Below are 20,309 nucleotides of genomic sequence, written 5' to 3'. Positions count from 1 at the left end.
TCTACAGCGTATTCTCATGAAAGGTTTGCATCCTTATGCTTACAAAGTTCAATTGACTTAAGAACTGAAGCCTACTGACCACACACAGCGAAGAGAGTTTGTTGAATGGATTATGGAACAACAACAAGTGGATGCTTATTTTTCAAACAAAATCATCTTCAGCGATGAGGCTCATTTTCATCTTGATGGCTTCATTAATCGACAAAATTGTCACAACGAGTGATTGTTGAGAAACAAATGCATCCACAACGTGTCACTGTTTGGTGCAGATTTTGGGCTGGAGGCATCATTGGTCCATTCTTCTTCGAAAATGCGGCTGGTAAGGCAATAACAGTTAATGGTGCATGCTATCGTGACATGATAATCCAGTTTTTTTGCCTAAATTGCAAGATATGGATGTGGACGACATGTGGTTTCAACAAGACAGTGCCACATGCCTTACAGCCTGAGAAACAATTCAATTACTGCATGAGTCAAAAGTGAAACAAAAGTGAAACAAGTGAAATCAAACTCCTGTTTGATTTCACTTGTTCCTTTCTGCTCTGACCTTGAAGGCCACCTGTGACTGACTATGCAAACAGGATTCAAACGGCTTCCAGAATGCTCCATGTTGCCATTGGCATTTTCAATTTAACATGCTTTGTTTTTGTAAGGAGAAAACTAATTCATGTTGGGTTGTACATATTCTATAAACAACACTAAGAGATAATACAATAAACATGTTTGCACGTTCTCTAGGTTTGACCTTCAGTAAAAGGCCGATGCATTAGGTGAACGAAAATTTCTGCTGCATCAAACTTTTACACTATGACAAAATAAATATTAATTAATATTCCACACTTTAAATGAATTCCTTATGCAAATAACCATGACCAGTAATGGATACCAATACAATTATGGACTAATTTGTGTACATATGAAGCACACCATAATTATATCTGAAGAAATTTCAAAATACAGATATTTCACAGTAATCTCTATGTCATGCAATTGACATTGAGATAACTATGACATTCCTCAATCATGAAAAGTGACCAAGACCAATTCAGCTATCCATCCATTCAATTTATCTTACATTTAAAATAAAGATTAGAATATGAAAAGTTTTTTATCTTCAAAGGCAGAGTAAAAATTTTTCGAGATCACTTTGATGATCTTGCAAATTTATCTTGAGAAATAGACAACACCTTTATTAGTAAATGAAAACTGTTTCAAGAATTTAAGCAGTTGGCAAATAGTTGATATGGTAGCTCAAGCATAAAAGTACGAAAAGAGGAAAGAGAATATTTATTTTATTTTCTGAAAAGAAAAACGGAAATGGCCAAAACTCATGGAAATTTAACTAACAATAAAGCTGGAGCCTGTTTCACTCTATCTATCCACCTATACTCGTTTACACCAGAAGAACAAAGCTTCATCTTGTTATGAATAACAAATGTCTTCTTTCTGTTATTAATACTACCATTTCTTGTGCTGTTATCTCATTTACTGTTTTTTTGTTCTTGAATATCACAAATGTAACATAACATTTACTTTTTCTTCCATTGCCATGTAGTCCTGCACATGCAATTTATTTCAGTTTATTTCTCAACAATCAAATATATATGTACATTTTATAGTTTTATTTACTCATATTCAAATAATACACACAAAATTTAATCTTTTAATTTTTTTAATTTAATCTTTTTTTTTTTTTCATAGTAGCATAAATGATCAATTCTCATACTATATGAACTGAATTATTTCTCCACTAAATAATGGAGAAAAAATGGTGGCAATCATTAGATTATCTACTTGAAAAATCATGAGTGTAAGTAATTTTCAGATTAGATGAGGATGACATGCTGATAAGAATAGAAATAGAGCAATATGGCAGTTTCCAGAAGACATCAAAGGCAAAGGGGGAGGTGTCATTAATGACAAGCAAGGAATTGTTTCCATTCAAGATAGACACATGTGAGAAATAAGAGCTGCAGATTAAGGTGATCTGCCACAAAGTTAAAATAGACAAGTTATTTATTAGGATGTTATTAAGCATGGAAATGTGGAAGATAATGACAAAGAAACACATGTAGTTTTGTCATTTTCTGAACACAAGCTGACTAATATTAAAAGAAAAAGTGCAACAACAAAATTAACACAATGAAATAAAAAATGAAAACTATTCTGAGCAGGAAAAATACCAAAAAGTGTATTTTCTACTTCGACATGCTTTGCATTAATTGAATTTTGGCTACATGTTCTTTAGCAAACTCTTACCATATTATTCTAATACATACAAATAGTGGAGGTATAAATAATTATACTTACATTTCCAAGTCAGCATGAATTAATTCTTTCAAATCTTTAATATTACAAGTAAACTGTCCTCTAATTTCAACCACAATCTCACAGTCATCAGGGAGTCCTCGATTTTGAGCTATCTGAAGGATACAAATTTCCTTATAAGTGAACTTAGTGACTCATCATTTACATCTAATTGTCTTTCAATCCAATTCCTTTTTTGTTTTCTTTAATCCATTCTGCTATTTTTATTATTTTAAATTATTAACACACTTTATAATTATTAAGAAATTTCATAAGTATCTGATGTAAAATATTTCATTTACAGAACTTATCTTATTCTATTCATCTTACTGGCTATTTAAAAATAATTTGCAATCATATAACACACTATTTACCATATAAATCAACTTGCAATCATAAAACAAAATGAACCATCTAAAACACAAGTAGAAGTGGAAGTGATGAACTCATTTTTTTTATACTATCACACTAATATTAATACAGTTCATTATCATTATTAGAGCTTATTATTACTAAGGTCACTAATGGAATTATGATGTGACATCTTAATGACAAAAGACCCATCATGGTGATGTACAACAAACTACAGTGCAGGAAGTGGCACTGGATTTGCTAATCCCACTTTGTGCAATGTGATCTGTTTTACAAAACAGGCTGATACAGTTTCAACCACATGCTGATAAGAACAGAAATAGAGCAATATGGCAGTTCCCTGAAGATATGAAAGGCAAAGGGGAGTGGGGTGTCATTAATGACAAGCAAAAGAATTGTTCCCATTCAAGGTACAGGTGAAAAATAAGAGCAGCAGATTAAGGTGAACTGCCACAAAGTAAAGATAGACAAATTATTTATTAGGATGTTATTAAGCATTGAAATGTGAAAGAAATGACAAAGAAACACATGTAGTTTTTATTAATAAAATTAGTTTAATCCTTTATCCAAGTGTGAGCAAACAAAGTTTGCGACTGAAAGTATCTTCAGGACTGGGGTAAGGTGGTACAACACCAGGTCAACTCGTTGCAAAGGTGGAGCAAGTAACCAACACTCCTATCTCAGTATCTCCCATAATGCAAAACACATTTCCTTGTGGATATCTCTTGCAGTGGTACAACTCTAACCAAGTGAAAAATAAACTTTCAACACGTAGTTTTGTAATTTTCTGAACATAAGCTATTAAACACATGCTATTAAATGAAAAAGTGCAACAAGAAAATTAACACAATGAAGATAAAAATGAAAACTATTCTGAGCAGGAAAAATACACTTTTTTATATTTTTACCATATAAATTGCTTCATCATCATCATCAAATTCCTGACATGTACCCTCAATGGGTGTACAAGGATATGATAGTACTACATGAAAAATTTACATCATTACTAACTTCCTATCTACAATTTTCCTCCAAATCAGTCTGTTACTTGTCAGGACTCCAACATTATCAGATCTTATATTATATTAAACTATTAATTCTTATATTAAATCTTATATTAAACTATATTAAATTATATGTATTATCAATTTAGTCTTAAGGTAGCAGCCCTACCACTGAACTATTCCATCGTCAGGCTAGTCCCCTCGCATGGAGAACATAATCCTACTTGTAAGCTGACATAAAAAGATAATCGGATTGAATCTATGGGAAACGACCCTGGAATGGAAAACATAAAACGAAAATGGAAACGACAAAATATAATACACATTGCAAACTGGAATGTAAGAGGAATAGCATATAAAGAAATAGAATTAGACCAGTTATTAAATGAAAGAAATTTTAAAATAGCAGTAATCACTGAAACAAAAAAGAAATTAAAAGGAACTATGCGAACTGAAAATTTTAATGTGATATACAAAGAGCACAAGCAGAAGTCATGATTTGGATTCATAACTCCCTTTCAAAACAGTTAAAACATTATAAATTATGGAATGAAAGAATAATAGAAGCTAGAATAAAAATAGGTAGAGGCTATTTAACAACAATTGGTTTATATGCCCCAGAAGAAGGAAGAGAACAGGATAATATTGATTTTTATAATCAGCTACAAAACATATATAATAAAATAAATAAAAATGATTACATAATTTTAGCAGGAGACTTAAATGAAAGAATTGGAAATGCAAAAATTAATAATAATATAGGAATACATGGAGAACACACTCTAAACAGAAATGGTAAAAAAATTGATTGACTTTGTAGTTTATAATAACCTAAAAATAATGAATTCCTTCTATAAACATAAAGACATACATAAATATACTTGGGCAGCAAGAGGATGGAAATCAATATTAGATTACTTCATATTAAATGAAAAGACATCAAAATTTTCACTAGATGTTAGAGTTCACAGAGGATATGAAATAAACAGTGACCACTTCCTTGTTAAAATAAAATTAAGATTACCACCTAAATGGCTACAAGTAACAAGAACAGAAAGAAAAATTGAAACATTTGTTTATACAACTAGACTATTGAATGACACAAATGTACAATAGCTATATGAACAAAGAATTAACCAATATCTAGATAAAATAAAACAAAATGAAGAAATAAATATAAAAACGATACTCAATGCAGCAGCAAATGAAAGCTTAGGAAAGACCAAAAAATTCAATGAAAGAAAAAAACTGAAGATCTGGGTTGATACAATCAAAGAAATAATCAAAAAGAAAAAGAAGGCTATCACAAATGGTTAAGCAGTAAAAGATTAGAAGATGAAATAGAATATAAAAGAATAAGAGCCATAGCTAAAAGAGAAGTCAGAAAAAGACAGAGAATCATGGAATAAATTTGTTTCTAATTTAGAACATGATTTATATAAAATAAGACCCAATGTATATAAGATTTTGAAACATCTAAATGCAGATACCAAAGAAAACATAAAATTAAACACTGAATTAAAATTAGAAGAATTTCTAAATTACTACACAGAACTGTGGACAGACAAATCTTTTAAAAAAGACAACTGGCAAACAATTGACAAAAATGAAAAGTAAATAACTGAAGAAGAATTAGAAATCAGCCTGAAAGAAACAGGAAATGGAAAATCACAGGTTAAAACTATATAAATACGCAGGAACAAAATTCAAAGAAAAACTCTTATTATTTTTAAATAAAATTTACTCAACTGGAATCCCCCCCAATAGAATGGAAAAAAGCAATTGTGATTCCTAGCTTTAAGAAAGGTAATAGAGATGACCCTAAAAACTATAGAGATATCAGTATACTAAATTCCTGTTACAAAATATATAGTAGAATCTTAAATAACAAACTAATGAAATATTCCGAAAACTTTGTTCTAGAAGTACAGAATGGATTTAGAAAAGGACGATCATTTATAGACCCAGCCTTTTGCTTAAAATTAATAATAGAGAAAAGAAGAGAATATAATTTAGAAACACATATTGCATTTATTGACTTTGAAAAAACATTTGACAAAGTTAAAAGAAACATTATTTAACATATTAAAAGAAAGACAAATACCAAATAATATCCTAAAAGCTCTCACAAGTATATATGAAAATAATCAAATACAAATAAGATTAAATCACGAGCTATCATATACAAGAGAGAGGTAAACCAAGGGGTCCGACAGGGATGTCCCCTCTCAGCAACTCTTTTTTAATATCTACTTAAATGAAATAATAATAAAATGGAGTAAAAATTTACATCAAGGAATCAAACTTTCATCTACAGTTAACTTAAACACTCTCCTCTTTGCAGACAACTAAATAATAATTACAAATTCTGAAGATAACTTACAGAAAGCTATTTTAAATCTAAATGAGATATCCAAAGATTATGGTATGATAATATCAACGGAAAAATCAAAAACTATGGCCTTTAAAGGACAAGATCCAGCAAGAACTAAAATAATAATAGATAACAAGATCTTAGAACAGGTGAATTCATTTAATTACCTATGATGTATGATCACATATGAAAATGAAAAAGATATAAATGTAAAAATTGCAAAATATTTAAAAATAACAGGTGTAATCAACTCTATATTTAAACCAAACCTAGTTCAAAAACAAACCAGGCTAAAAGTATACAATACATTAGCCCTACTGGTCTTAATGTATGGAAGCGAAATCTGGACAATAAAACAAAAAGACAAACAAAGATTAACAACAGCAGAAATGAAGTTTATGAGAAAAACTGCAAAGTATACCCTATTTGATCACAAAAGAAACGAAGATATTATGAAAGAATTAAACCAAGAATCAGTAATAGAAAAAATTAAAAAATATAAACATAAATGGATGGAACATGTCCAAAGAATGAAAACAGAAAGATTACCAAAACAAGCCTTAAAGTACAAGCCACTAGGAAAAAGAAAACCAGGACGTCCTCTTAAACAATTCAATGATGACTTCTAAGGCTGGAACAGGCCATGCTAGGCCTAAATCCTTGATATGGATGATGATGATCAATATAGCTATTAGTATCGACTGCAGATTTTCTGATTGATATACTAGTTATATTCATTATTTCTGATGAGAGAAGCAATTTATGTTCTCAACACGGAATCAAAATTACTTTAAAAAGATTACTCAATTTATAAAATCTACTGCTTCTCTGTGCGAGTTGTAGTAGTGGCGTGGGAGTGGTAGATTTCTATGCGCTCCAGAGTAACGCATCATTGAAACTCACTTGCTCTGATCTGGTTACAGTGATCAAATATAGATACATATATAGTAATTCAATACATATAACTATTTGCCTGAAAAAATTAAGAGTTTATTTTTATTTAAGTTCTGTCAAAAAGTTTGCAGCCCGTGACGCTACCACTCATCATATATTGGCCCTCGTAGAGGATGAAGTTGGCCACACCTGATCTAAACAATCAAGTTAACAAATAATCTTCCTACACAAACTTGTGACTTAGTTACCGCCTGTTTACAAACGATTTCTTGTAAGCACATTCACAATTCCGAGATACACTTTCTTAACAATTACAAAATTAGTGCCTACTTACATTTTACCATGAATAAAGAGTCCAAACAAATTACAGCATACTTCACCAGGATCGTAGCATCTTCTTTCTCGTTAGCTTCCTTGCTGCTTCGACATCACAGGCAGCCTTTTAGAATCTTCCTCTATTGGACATTCAATAGGGAATCTGCTTTAGTTACCGCAAGTCTTCTGCTCTCACTACATCGGAAACTTATGGACTGGACGACGCTGGTTACCTACTATCTGGAGACTAAGACTTGAGAGCCCTTGATGAGGGGAAACGGCCTGCTGCAATCAGGAGATGAAGATCCAACTGCGATCGACGAGAAGAAAGTCCGCAACGGGAGAAGAACCTCGTGGCTTTAGGAGAAGGATAAAGCCCCGAGCTAAGAGCCACAATCTCTTTTTATACAATAATTCACTCTTTGTTCTCTATGATGACTTTTCGGGATTAGCATAATTAGTCATTCCGTCAACATCGCCTGACCTTGCGATCTTTGGTTGATATTTCGTCATCGCTAATCTGGCATAATCCCTACTTACAGCTTATAATTTACCTACTAAATTTAAGCTGTTCTCATTTGTAATTTGTTGTAAATAATGTTATACCAATTACTTACTATTGTATCACTTGTGTTTGGATACGAAATAAATAAAAACCACGCTCGTATGCACTGATGATGGCTATTGTTAATGCGAAGCATTTTGAGCATGAAACTAGCCCAACAAGTATCATAATCATAATCTATAACACTTACCGCAATTTTGATATTCAAGAAAAGATCTGCATCAAAAATGCAATTTATTATTTAAGTATAAAGACTATAAAATATAAAGAAAATTTATCTCTGATGACTCATTTCAAAAATTCTTTTATAGTTCCATGAATATCTAAGTATTAATTGACTTTAGGAATTCACAACGTACAATAGAATATAAATTAAATTAAACTTTAACATATATTTCCAATATTTCGGCAACGTCATGTTGCCATTTTCAAAGGAACTTACAATAAAGAAACATGTACATGTCTTTATTGTAAACATACAGTAAACTAGAGTTGTTAAGGGGATGGGGGGGGAGAAGTAGATATGCAGAATTTATGGAGACAGTTGAGTGTATGAATGTGTGTAATATGCCCAAGCGAGTACGAAGGACAACAAATCAGAATGGGATAGTTAGTATAAATAGGATAGGCATCAAAATAGGATAGGAATGGGCTTCTGCAATACATGTATACTAATGCCAGAAGTATTTGGAACAAGAAGGAAGAATTTTTGGTCTTCGTTGGCACTTCCAGGCCACAGGTAACTGCATTAGTGAAACATGGCTTACAGAAGATGATATAGCTAGTGGGATTGAATGTGAGGGGTACAGTGTGTTCAGGAGTGACAGGGAGAATAAAATGGGGGGTGGGAGTATTACTGATGATAGCTGATGAGCTGCAGCCAAGGAGAATAGAAGTTGAACTACAGGATAGAGAAAAGAGCATATTTGAGGCTATTTGGTGTGAGATTGAGGCTAGCAGAACAAAATATACAATTGGGTGCTGCTATAGACCAGGTGATGGAATAGATGGTAGAGATAGTATGCATAAGCAAATAGAAGAAATGAGTGGAAGAAGGGTAATTATTATGGGAAATTTCAACTATAGTAACCTTGACTGGAAGGAGGAGAGGACACATGGGAGGAAGGAACTGGATTTTGTGGTTATTAAGGGATAACTATCTGCGACAGCATGTAATGGAAAATACTAGGGGTCAGAGAGTGCTTGACCTAGTAACTGCATCTGAGAATTTGCCTGTAACAAATATGACCACATTGCCACTAATTGGTGAGAGTATCATAGGGTCTTGACTTGAGAGGTGGCTAAAGGTGTAGAATTTACAATTAAGACAGGGTACATGTGGAATTATTGGGCTGGTAAGTATGACAAGCTTAGGAGTCTGATTGGTTCAGTGCCATGGTATGTAAAACTGCAAGGGCTGGATGATAGTGCATGGGAGGTGATTAAGAAGTGTTTGCAGGAGGCAATGGCTGACTGTATACCTAGAGTCCAAATAATAAATCAAGTAGGGGTTAAATGGATAAATAACACCATTAAACTTCAGCTGCAAAAAAAGAAACAACTGTGGAGAAAATTTAAGGAGAAAGGTGACAGGCAGGCACATGAACGGTATAAAGCTCAGGCCAGAAGGGTAACGAGTGTGATAAGAAAAGCAAAAGTGGATTATGAAAGAACATTAGCCATGCAGGTTAAAGAGAATCCCAAACAGCTTTTTCAATATGTTGCAAGTAAAAGAAAAAATGTATATGGCAGAATGATTTTAAAGAATGCCGATGGCAAGGAGGTAACCGAATCAGTTGACATAGTGGAATTACTGAGCGAGCACTTTGCAAAAGTATATCATTCAGGTGGTGACATTGCAGGAATGAAAGAACCAACAGCTTATATGGGAATTGTGGTGAATGAAGTGGAGGTGATTAGTCTATTACAAAACTTCAATGTCAGGGATTGGATGGTATACCAGCTCATATCATACATGAAGCGGCTAAAGAATTGTCAGTACCCTTGACCATTTTGTTTAATTTGGGTGTCGGGTCTGGGTTAATCCCAAGGTAGTGGAAAGTGGGGAAAATAGTTCCACTACATAAAGGAGGTTCCAAGACTGCTGTTGTAAATTACCGACCAATCAGCATATCAGGAATCATTGTCAAGGTCTTGGAGAAAATAGTCACAAGGAAAATACAGGATTGAATAGATGAAAATGGGATATTGTATGGGGGACAGCATGGTTTTTGTGAAGGGTAGATCATCCCTCAGTAACTTGCTCACATTTTATAACACAGTGACATCTGAACTGGATAAGGGTAATGGGTTTACAGTGATTCTACTGGACCTTGCTAAGGCCATTGACAGGATACCATATGGAATTCTAATCAGTAAACTGCAGCATGTGGAGTTGGTGAGATGGATAGGAGGGTGGTTAATGGAGAGATATCAGAGAGTGGTTTATTCAGCAGTAGAGTCCAAAAGACGGCTTGTGACTTGTGGTGTGCCACAGGGTTCTGTTCTTGGACCACTACTGTTCATTTTGTTCATTAACGATATATGAAAGGATCTGAGAGGAACTGTTCATTTGTTTGCTGATGATGCAAAGTTGGGTAGGGCAATGGTGAATCAGGTGATGTCAGAATTTTGCAGGATGATTTGGATAGTTTGGAGGACTGGGCTAAGGAGAATGGATGTCAATTTAATGTGTTAAAATGTAAGGTTATGCATTTTGGGGTGAAAAGATTAGCAGCAGTATATCACATTGGTGGAACTGTACTCCAGGAGATTGGCGAGGCCAGGGATTTGGGAGTGTTGGTGGGTAGAGAGTTGAAGTTTAGGGGCACATCACAAAAGTGGCTAAATCAGCTCATCAAATCACTTGGTTGCTGAAAAATCCTTTAACAAGCAGAGACAAACAGGTTATTGTTCCTCTGTATCGAGCCTTGATAAGACCCCATCTAGACTACTGTGCCCAGATATGGGTGCCAGGGTTTCTTCTGGATTGGGAGGAGGTGGAGAGGATCCAGAGATAAGTGACAAAGATGACAGCAGGTCTATGGAATGAACCACAAGTTGAAGATTTATGGGTTGCAGAAATTGATTGATAGGCAGAAAAGGAGTGATACGATTGAGACATTCAAATTACTGAAGAGGTTACTATAAGATTAATTCGGAAGATATTTTTGAGAATAGAACTGGTGGTGGGAGGACAAGGGACCATACATGGAAGCTGGGCAAGAGTGTGGTTAGCAAGGCTGTTAGAGCTAGGTTTTTTACTTGGATTGTGGTGAATGAGTGGAATAAGCTGCCAGAGTCTGTTGTAGGTGGCATGACTGTAAATGAGTTCAAGGCGAAGTACGATAGATACTGTGTGAATGTCGAATAGTTGTTCTTGATATGATGTTAAGGGCTCCCCTCGATGAGTCTATGGACTGCTTGGAGTAGCAAGTAATAATAATAATAATAAATGAGGATGAAGCAGGAAGCTATCGTTCCTCCTAAAAGTCCTGATGGTGTCCCCTAGCGGACTATGTAGGTATTCTTGGCCGTTGGGCTGAAGGTCTCGTGATGTATGTCTCCCAAATTTGGGGCAGTTTCATGCAACCCAATTTGTTGAGGTTTGTCATGTTTCTTAGGGCTGAGGCTGATTCCATGAAGAGTCTTTCAAACTTGAACTTGCTACGATGTATTATTGTGGCTTTCTTCCATCGTATTCTGTGGCATGTATCCAGAGCATGGTCTGCAAGACCGGGGTGGCTATACTGGTGAAACTGGATGTAGTCCTTGTGTTCTGAAATTCTGATATTCGCTCTCTTGCCTGTTTGGCCAAAGTATGGACTCCCAAAAATACATAAAGAAAATGCGCCATTACGTCCCAAAATGGATGGCATTGATTCCCCCACATATAAATTAGCTAAACATTTGGCCAAAGTGCTCACACACTATACTGGCAACACACCACCATCATACATAAAAAACTCAGCCCACATCAAAGCCAGCATAGAAAACCTTACACTCCAACATACTGACATAATGGTCAGTTATGACGTCTCCTCCTTATTCACAAATGTCCCACTCAAAGAAACATTACAGCTAATCCAAGCTAAATTTCTTCCCAATATCTCAGCCCTATTTCAGTTCACAATGAACTCATTCTATTTCGTTTGGAAGGGAAAATTCTATAAACAAATAGAGGGGACAGCCATGGGTTCACCGTTCTCCCCACCCTTGGCCAATTTCTTTATGGAGACTTTTGAAGAGAAAGCCTTAAACACTGCCCCACAAAAACCAACCATATGGCTGGTTTTTGTGGGGCAGAGTTGATGATGTGTTCGCTATTTGGCCACATGGCTCTGACACGCTCTCCTTCTTAACACACTTAAACAACCAACACCCCAGAATCAAATTCACCCTAGAGAAAGAGGAAAACAACAGTCTCCCTTTCCTAGACATGCTAGTCACCTGCCAGCCCGATGAAACCTTGGTTTTCTCTGTTTATAGAAAACCCAACCATACAGGCAGATACATTCACTAACAATCTCCGCCCCCCCCCCACAACAATATGGAGTTGTTAAGACACTATACAACAGAGTGAAACTAATCTGTTCAAATGACAATGCTCATTGAATGACAACCACTGAACAAAATCACATCCTCAACACTTTCTCAGCCAATGGCTATTACCCCCAAAAAATACTGAAAAACCAGTAAACCACAACCTCCCCCACTTCACAACAAGAATTACTCTAAATCCATCACTATTCCCTACATCCGAGAAACTTCGAAAAAAATTATCAAAATCTTAAGAAAACATGACTTGCCCTCTTGTTACAGACCATATAGAAAATTGGCATCCCTTATCTGCTCCATTAAAGACCAACCACTTCCTCTAGGCCTACCTGGTGTATACCAGGTCCCTTGCAGCTGCAAGCTGTCCTACTTTAGCCAAACAGGCAGGACAGCAAATATCAGAACATAAGGACTACATCCGGTTTCACCAGTATGGCCACTCTGGTCTTGCAGACCATGCTCTGGATACACCACAGAATACGGTGGAAGAAAGCACAATAATACACGGTAGCAAGTTCAAGTTTGAAAGCCTTTTCATGGAATCAGCCTCAGCCCTAAGAAACATGCCAAACCTGAACAAATTTGGTTTACATGAGACTACCCCAAATTTGGGAGACATACATCATGAGATCTTCAGTCCAACGGTCAAGAATACCTACATAGCCTGCTAGGGGACACCATCAGGACTTTTAGGAGGAACGATAGCTTCCTGCTTCGTCCTCATTTACTCTATGTAGTGCCTGCATACATGTGTCTTTATTGTAAGTTCCTTTGAAAATGGCAACATGACGTTGCCAAAATATTGGAAATATATATTAAAGTTTAATTTAATTTATATTCTATTGTACGTTGTGAATTCCTTAAGTCAATTAATAATTATGTATAACCAGCGTATAAGCCTTTCTACGAGAATCCATGAATATCATGCTGAACAATAACTTCGCATGACAAATAACATGTAGTATTAAACTGTTTAATACTGATTTCCATAGTATTTATTAATTTTGATAGTGTGGCCACCTCTTTCCATAATCATAACAGGACCACTGAGCAGATTAGGAGACTTGAAGAAATCTTCCAATCAGTCTGCTTAAAGTTAGCTTTAAGCTCTGTGAGTGAAGCACTTATCCAGTTTTTTTATATTGGATACTTGGTTTATTCTAGGTCAATCTCCTTTTCTGGTTCCTGGAACAATGTGACTATGGACTATTCAATTGTTTAATACCAATTTCCACAGTGCAACTATCATGTTCAATGACCAAGTATCAGTAGATGGAAATGACTTTTTTTTTCTCCATTTCCATAACACTGAAATCTTGCTAAAATCAACTCACAGGATCCAAAAGAAATAGTTTGTTATAGCAGATTTTCTTCAGCATAGCATGGTTAGCTGACATTTTTCAGCAGTTTGTCACAATGAGCAAATTCATTGTACTAACATTTTCTATAGCAAGAATTAACTGACTGTAGCATGAATGTTATTGTTCCGAAATTATAGCAAATACATATCTATTGTCATTGTACATGGCTCCAAATTGGACACTTTAATAACTATGTATTATTTATATATATGTATAATAAACATACCTGATGAAACATCTCAACAGCAGGAGAATGAGCTCTAAGGGCAAGTGAAAATTTCATAAGTGCTAACTTTGCAGGGGACAACATTTGACTGGCAACATCAGTAATAATTTCAAATTGTTGCTTAGGTGTTTCTGAAAGTAAAAAAAAATATTGAAAGGAAATTATCATACAGATTTACTTTTCTTTTAAGGTGAAACCCACCCACAAAAGGTTGCAAAGCTGTGGTATATTAGTATCACAAGTAGGCACTGCAATACTAGTAAATGGAACAAAAAATCCTTTAAAAATTTTCTTGTAAAGGATTTTTTGCTCCACTTATAGTGGAGCTGGTGTTTTCTACTAGTATTTTGGTAAATCAAAAACAATTTAAATACATGTGATAATTTTATTGCTGACTAATTTTGCAAAATAGTTTTCCATCTAAATAAACCACTCTGACCTTAATGAAACTCGTCTGTTAGCCACATGCTATGTTAGTAGTGAACTGCTTGCATTATTACTTTAAACATTTTGTGATTAACTTAACTTTGTAGTACTTGTAACTCAAAGTTAACATGTTCACACCAAGCTGTGTCTCACGTGGGTTGCATGTCAAGTGGTTGCTTGCTTAACCATATAGACATGTCCTCTGCCATCTAGTGGTTACATTTTTACAAAGTGTAAATATATACAGCATGCCAATTTCATTTTGGTAGACTTTAATTTCTAAAAATAGTATTTGTGAACCATATTAAATGCAACAGAAAATTCTAAATGCAATGTTATCTTATTTCAAGTCATAAAAACAGTATTTGTTTATGAAAATTTGCATTAATAATTAGATACATCCATTTCTTTCTAATCTTAGCAAAGTATATATGAATGAATAAATTAGTAGTAATATCAATTACTTTGAAATACATTAGTAGGACAGTGTACTTAATTAATGCTACAATACAATTTTGACTTACATCTGTGTAGTATGCTGACAAGGGAGGAAGGATGTTTTTCATTATACCGAGTAATAAATTTCAGTTGTCTTTGATTACAATAAATACTGAAAGTACTCTAATTATCACTAAATACAGTGTATGCTATATTTAATGCTACAATTAAACTATTATGCTTGCAGATGTGCACTGGATGTCTTTTGGGTAAGATGTTTTTGCCTCATCATTTTCATTCCAGTGGTAAGCTAATGATACAAACACACACACAGGTGCTTTTTATTACTGGTTAGTTTAAATTTACTAATAAAATATAGAATTTCTCTTAATTATTGATTGATAATATATCCTGAAACAAATGGGTCTTCCTACTTTCTCCACTTAATATATATTTGGAAGATATTCGCGGACTTCCATAGAAACTATGGAAGTTTCAATGGAAGTCCGCGCGGTTAGCCTAGTGGCTATGCGCTTCGCAACCATATGCCTGGGGAAGGAGTGTCCTAGGTTCGATTCCCGTCGGTGATGTGAGGAGCTGAAGGATCTTCCTCAGCCATAGCCAAGTTAGCCAGTCTTGGGCATGGACAGCAGGGTTTTTTCCCCAGTTTATTCTGGGGTTTTTCATCCTGCAAAGCAGGCAAACTGGCCTTGAGAACTCAACACTACAGGCCATAGGATACACCAGGGCATAAGGCTGATCACCTTATCCTGTAAATGGAGTGAGGTCCGATGATCAATGGACCCTCGACACCGCAAGGTAAAAGAGGGTATAAGGAAGATGAGATGAGAATGATGAAAGATCTTGTCCCTGCCTATCTCGAACATATTAAGGCATCCAAATATTTTGATATATTTGTATATATTTTATATATATTTGATATATTTCTATATTATTACCAAAGTTTTCACTATTTGGCATATTATGTAAAGTCAAAGGTAAGAATTAGAATATTTCATGTGACTTGATATATGATAGAAGGAGGTATTAAAAAGGATGTTTTTGTAGCCATGGATAAAAATTCAATGAGATGTTATTTTATATGCATTACGAGAGTGGTCTGAAAAGTTCTCAGCCTCTACCATATATGGCAACACTTTTCTTTTTTCAAGATTTTCTTTTTCTAAGTTGGTACATCTGTCATAACCATCCATGTGAAATTGCAAGTCATTCTATCGAGTAGTTTGTTTTATATAGATGTCGGAAGCAAAAGTGTTGTCTGTATCTCTTGAAATGGATAAAATTGAGTATTGTGCAGTTATAAAATTCTTTGTAAAAGAAGGGTTGAACACCAAAAGAAATTCATTTGAAGTTCATAAAAGTTTATAGACACTCTTCTCCTTCATTTTTGCCAATTAAGAAATGGGCTGCCAAATTTAAATGTGGCCGTACCAGACTTGAAGATGATCCATGAAGGATGTCCAAAAAATGTAACAACACCAGAAATCATTGATCAAGTGCACGATATGGTATTGGATGACTGATGAGTCAAAGTGCATAAAATTGCTGAGACTATAGGCATTTCAAAATAACATGCAGGATATATTTTACATGAGGAATTGCAAATGAAAAAGCTTTGCGTAAGATGGGTAACAACACCAGAAATCATTGATCAAGTGCACAATATGGTATTGGATGACCGGTGAGTCAAAGTGAATGAAATTGCTGAGACTATAGGCATTTCAAAATAACATGCAGGATATATTTTGCATGAGGAATTGCAAATGAAAAAGCTTTGCATAAGATGGGTGCCACGATTGCTCACAGGAGATCAAAAATGCACTCGCATGAAAATCTCTGAACTGTGCTTGGAGCATTTTAACAAGAATAAAACTGATTTTGTGCATCGATTTATTACTATGGATGAAATTTGGATTCACCATTACACACCAGAATCCAAACATCAGTCAAAACAGTGGACAAAAGCTGGTTGTTCAGTGCCTAAGACAAAGTCGGTTCCATCAGCAGAAAAGGTCATGGCATCGGTGTTTTGTGATGCTAAAGGCATTTTGCTTATTAATTATTTTGAAAAGGGTAAAACAATAATCGGAGAATATTATTCCGATCTTTCAAACAGACTAGACAAAAAAAATTAGTGATAAAAGACCCTGTTTGCAGAAGAAAAAAAATCATCTTTCATCAGGACAATGCACCTGCCCACAAAAGCGTTTTGGCAATGGGAAAATTAAGGGATCTACATTATGAATTGTTGGAACATCCACCCTATTCCCCAGATTTGGCTTCCTCTGACTTCGATCTCTTCCTAAAAATAAAACTCTTCCTAACTGGCCAGCATTTTTCTTCGAATCAAGAGGCGATTGCAGCTGTAGAGGGGAATTTTGCAGATCTTACTGAGAACCGCTACAGGGACTGGTAATGGCGCTGGAGTATCACTGGAATAAACGTATTAGTCTTAAGGGAGATTATGTTGAAAAATAAAAATAATTTTGAAATTATAAATTTGTTTTTTTTTCATTGTAGGAATGTGTGTGTCTGTGTGTGTGTGAGAGAGAGAGAGAGAGAGAACAGATGGTTATGTCAAATACTAGCATTTCCAATACAGACAAAAGTGTTGTCTGTATTGGAAATTTTACTCAATTTTATCCATTTCAATCTCTTGAAATGGATAAAATTGAGTATTGTGCAGTTATAAAATTCTTTGTAAAAGAAGGGTTTAACACCAAAAGAAATTCATTTGAAGTTCATAAAAGTTTATGGGCACTCTTCTCCTTCATTTTCGCCAATTAAGAAATGGGCTGCCAAATTTAAATGTGGCCGTACCAGACTTGAAGATGATCCACGTGAAGGATGTCCAAAAAATGTAACAACACCAGAAATCATTGATCAAGTGCACGATATGGTATTGGATGACCGGTGAGTCAAAGTGCGTGAAATTGCTGAGACTATAGGCATTTCAAAATAACATGCAGGATATATTTTGCATGAGGAATTGCATATGAAAATTCAACTGAAGTTAATGAATCTTTGTTTGAGGATGATTAAACTTCAGATTCAGTCCCTTCAACATGAGATGAGTTATCAACAAAGAAAAAACTTCAATTGGTAATAAAGGAAAAAAACTGAAGTATAATGAAGATCCAACTTAAAAAAAAACGGCTAAAGACCTAGCACGAGTTATTAGAAAGAAACTGGCATATTTTTTTTTTAAAAAAAAAAAGAGGGGTGGGGGATACTTAAAAATGGCTTTTAACTGCCTAATAACCAGGCAGTCAATCAATAGACTTCATATCTGAGAGAGCTTTTTCCGGTGTGGGAAAAAGGATACTAAATTCTAAAACAAAAACGTTTTATGCTTCAAAAAAATGTTTTTTTTTGTTAATGTTAATATTTATTGTCTTTCCATGAAAGATTTCTGAAAACAAAAAAAGCACTAGTAAATTACTGGTAAACAGATATTCACAAAAATATTTATTGAATTAACAGTAATTGAAAAAGTTGGTAAATTTGCAATTCCTAATCATAAGTGGGCTAAAGGTTAAATAATATAGGACACATCCCCTTTCCTTTTTCTGGAGCCCAAATATGGAACTTTTGTCATGCCACTTTGGGCTTCCAATAGGTGAAGGCAGTTGCATACCTGATTCCAAATAAAAATTTCAGCCACATTAAAAATAAAAAAAGGAGAAAAAAATAGAGCATAAAAGTGATGGTTTTTCTATCTCCTTGTGATTCTAATATTTGCTGCTTTAATAGTATTTATTATTTATTCTGAAATCCAAATTAGGTTTTTGAAGGGAAAAAAAAAAAAAAACTCTTTTGATCCTTCATTATTTTTTTTAGCACCAATGAAAAAAAAAAAAAAAAAAAAGCTCTGAGGAATGAAAATAAGCCAAAACCTGATCTAGCACATCACTTGTCTCAAACCTACTGCTTACGATCAAGGAAGGTGTAATCTACAATAGCAGAAAATTTCGAAAAATTTTCTAGCACTGATTACATCTTTCCAGTTGTCCTTAAAAATAATGTCTCAGAAAGCTTATCCTTCTCTGTGTTAAAAAGTTGTTCTATAGTTATATCGATGTTTCTATATGATTTATTGCTTAATTGGTTAATTATGTTGTTTTCTTACAAACCTTATACAATCAAAATCCTACCGGCTGCTCTATTGTTATATATTTACCTTTCATTATTTATTCTTTCTTCTCTTACTTTAATCTTATTCTTATATCTAGGATTGTTTCCTCTTCAGATACTGGCGAATTTATATTTTGCTGCGCCAGCCAGTATCCTATAGTAGAAAAGATCCTTACTCAGGGAGACAATACTAGATTCTTAGCTTTCTTACACAATATCTTACTTAAATTGCCGTATAGATTCAGATTATTGCAGTCATGACCTAAATCTATTATTATATTCACTCTTAAAATCCTTCCTGCCTAAATAGGTTCTATTTTTATAAGTGGTAAGTTGGAATCGTAATCGGGCATGACTCAGGTTCAGGTAAATATGACATGTTTATTGCAATATCTAAAACACAATACAAATTTCATACACTCAATTATGCTCAATACCAAATAAAACTTGGACTAAGAGATTAACACATTCTAAACTAATTAAATCTTATAAGGCATGCTAAACACAGTAACTGCACATTGGGATATAGATAGCAAATGATATGAAGTTAAGAGCTAAATTCCTTTCTGTAGTATTACTCGTAAGAGAAAACTAACAAACATTCTAATGTTACTGAGATACTAAATTCTACTATTCTTATAGCATTAAGTTAATCCTATCACATACAAAATTACAAAGATCTCTTCCAAATAATTCTTCTTACTCTCAAAGGAGGTTAACTTTCTAAATAGAGACTGTCCACAGAGTTCTTTAGAATACAGTTCTTAATTTCACATTCGTAAACAATCTTCTCTCTTCTAATGAACTTTCCCACATAATTAGAGTAATTGCAGCTTACCGAGCTTTTTCCGCATCATTCTGCACCACATGTATGTCTGGATACTTCTCATCTATTGGCTGTCCATACGCCAACATTGGAGTTACGCTATCTTCATTCCTTCTGCCGAAAACGCACTCAAATCTTTGCGTTTCAGGAACAACTCGATGGGACTTTTCAGCGACGGCTTGATTCTGCTAGGACTGAAATTTTTATCTTCATCTTTGCATAGAATCCTACTTCATTTTAAGAACGCTCACAGTCTGACATCTTATCACACACTTCACCCCCACCCCTTACGCAAAACTGCCTGCTAACTTCCGAACCACCAAACAGGAAAAAGTTACAACCAGAGAGTCTTCCGATACGGGCTCAACCCTTTATATTCTTCTATAGAGCACCCTCTTTTCTCAGTCCCCTTTTTGCACACGGCCCTTATCTTTTCACCCCTTTGGGTTCATCCTTCGCTTTTACAACATTGTTATACTTGGATTCACA

The 20,309-nt window shown here is 34.5% G+C and overlaps 1 protein-coding gene across 4 annotated transcripts in view; it reads right to left on the bottom strand.

The window, feature by feature from the left end:
• Uggt (UDP-glucose-glycoprotein glucosyltransferase) overlaps positions 1-20,309 on the bottom strand; it is an 835,069-nt gene that overhangs the window by 749,781 nt on the left and 64,979 nt on the right. For all 4 annotated transcript variants that reach the window (XM_090403047.1, XM_090403050.1, XM_090403049.1 and 1 more), the window contains exons 4-5: positions 13,976-14,106; positions 2,311-2,423 (exon numbers count right to left, since the gene is read on the bottom strand). In XM_090403047.1, coding sequence (XP_090259173.1) covers positions 2,311-2,423; positions 13,976-14,106 — 244 coding nt within the window. The remainder of the gene's footprint in view (positions 1-2,310; positions 2,424-13,975; positions 14,107-20,309) is intronic.

This window comes from Typopeltis vanoorti, chromosome 13 (genome assembly GCF_054136105.1).
Source record: "Typopeltis vanoorti isolate ZY-2024b chromosome 13, IOZ_Tvanoo_1.0, whole genome shotgun sequence".
Classification (NCBI taxonomy): domain Eukaryota; kingdom Metazoa; phylum Arthropoda; class Arachnida; order Uropygi; family Thelyphonidae; genus Typopeltis; species Typopeltis vanoorti.
The sequence above is the reverse complement of the archived record's forward strand: the minus strand, read 5'-3'. Positions and strand labels throughout refer to the sequence as shown.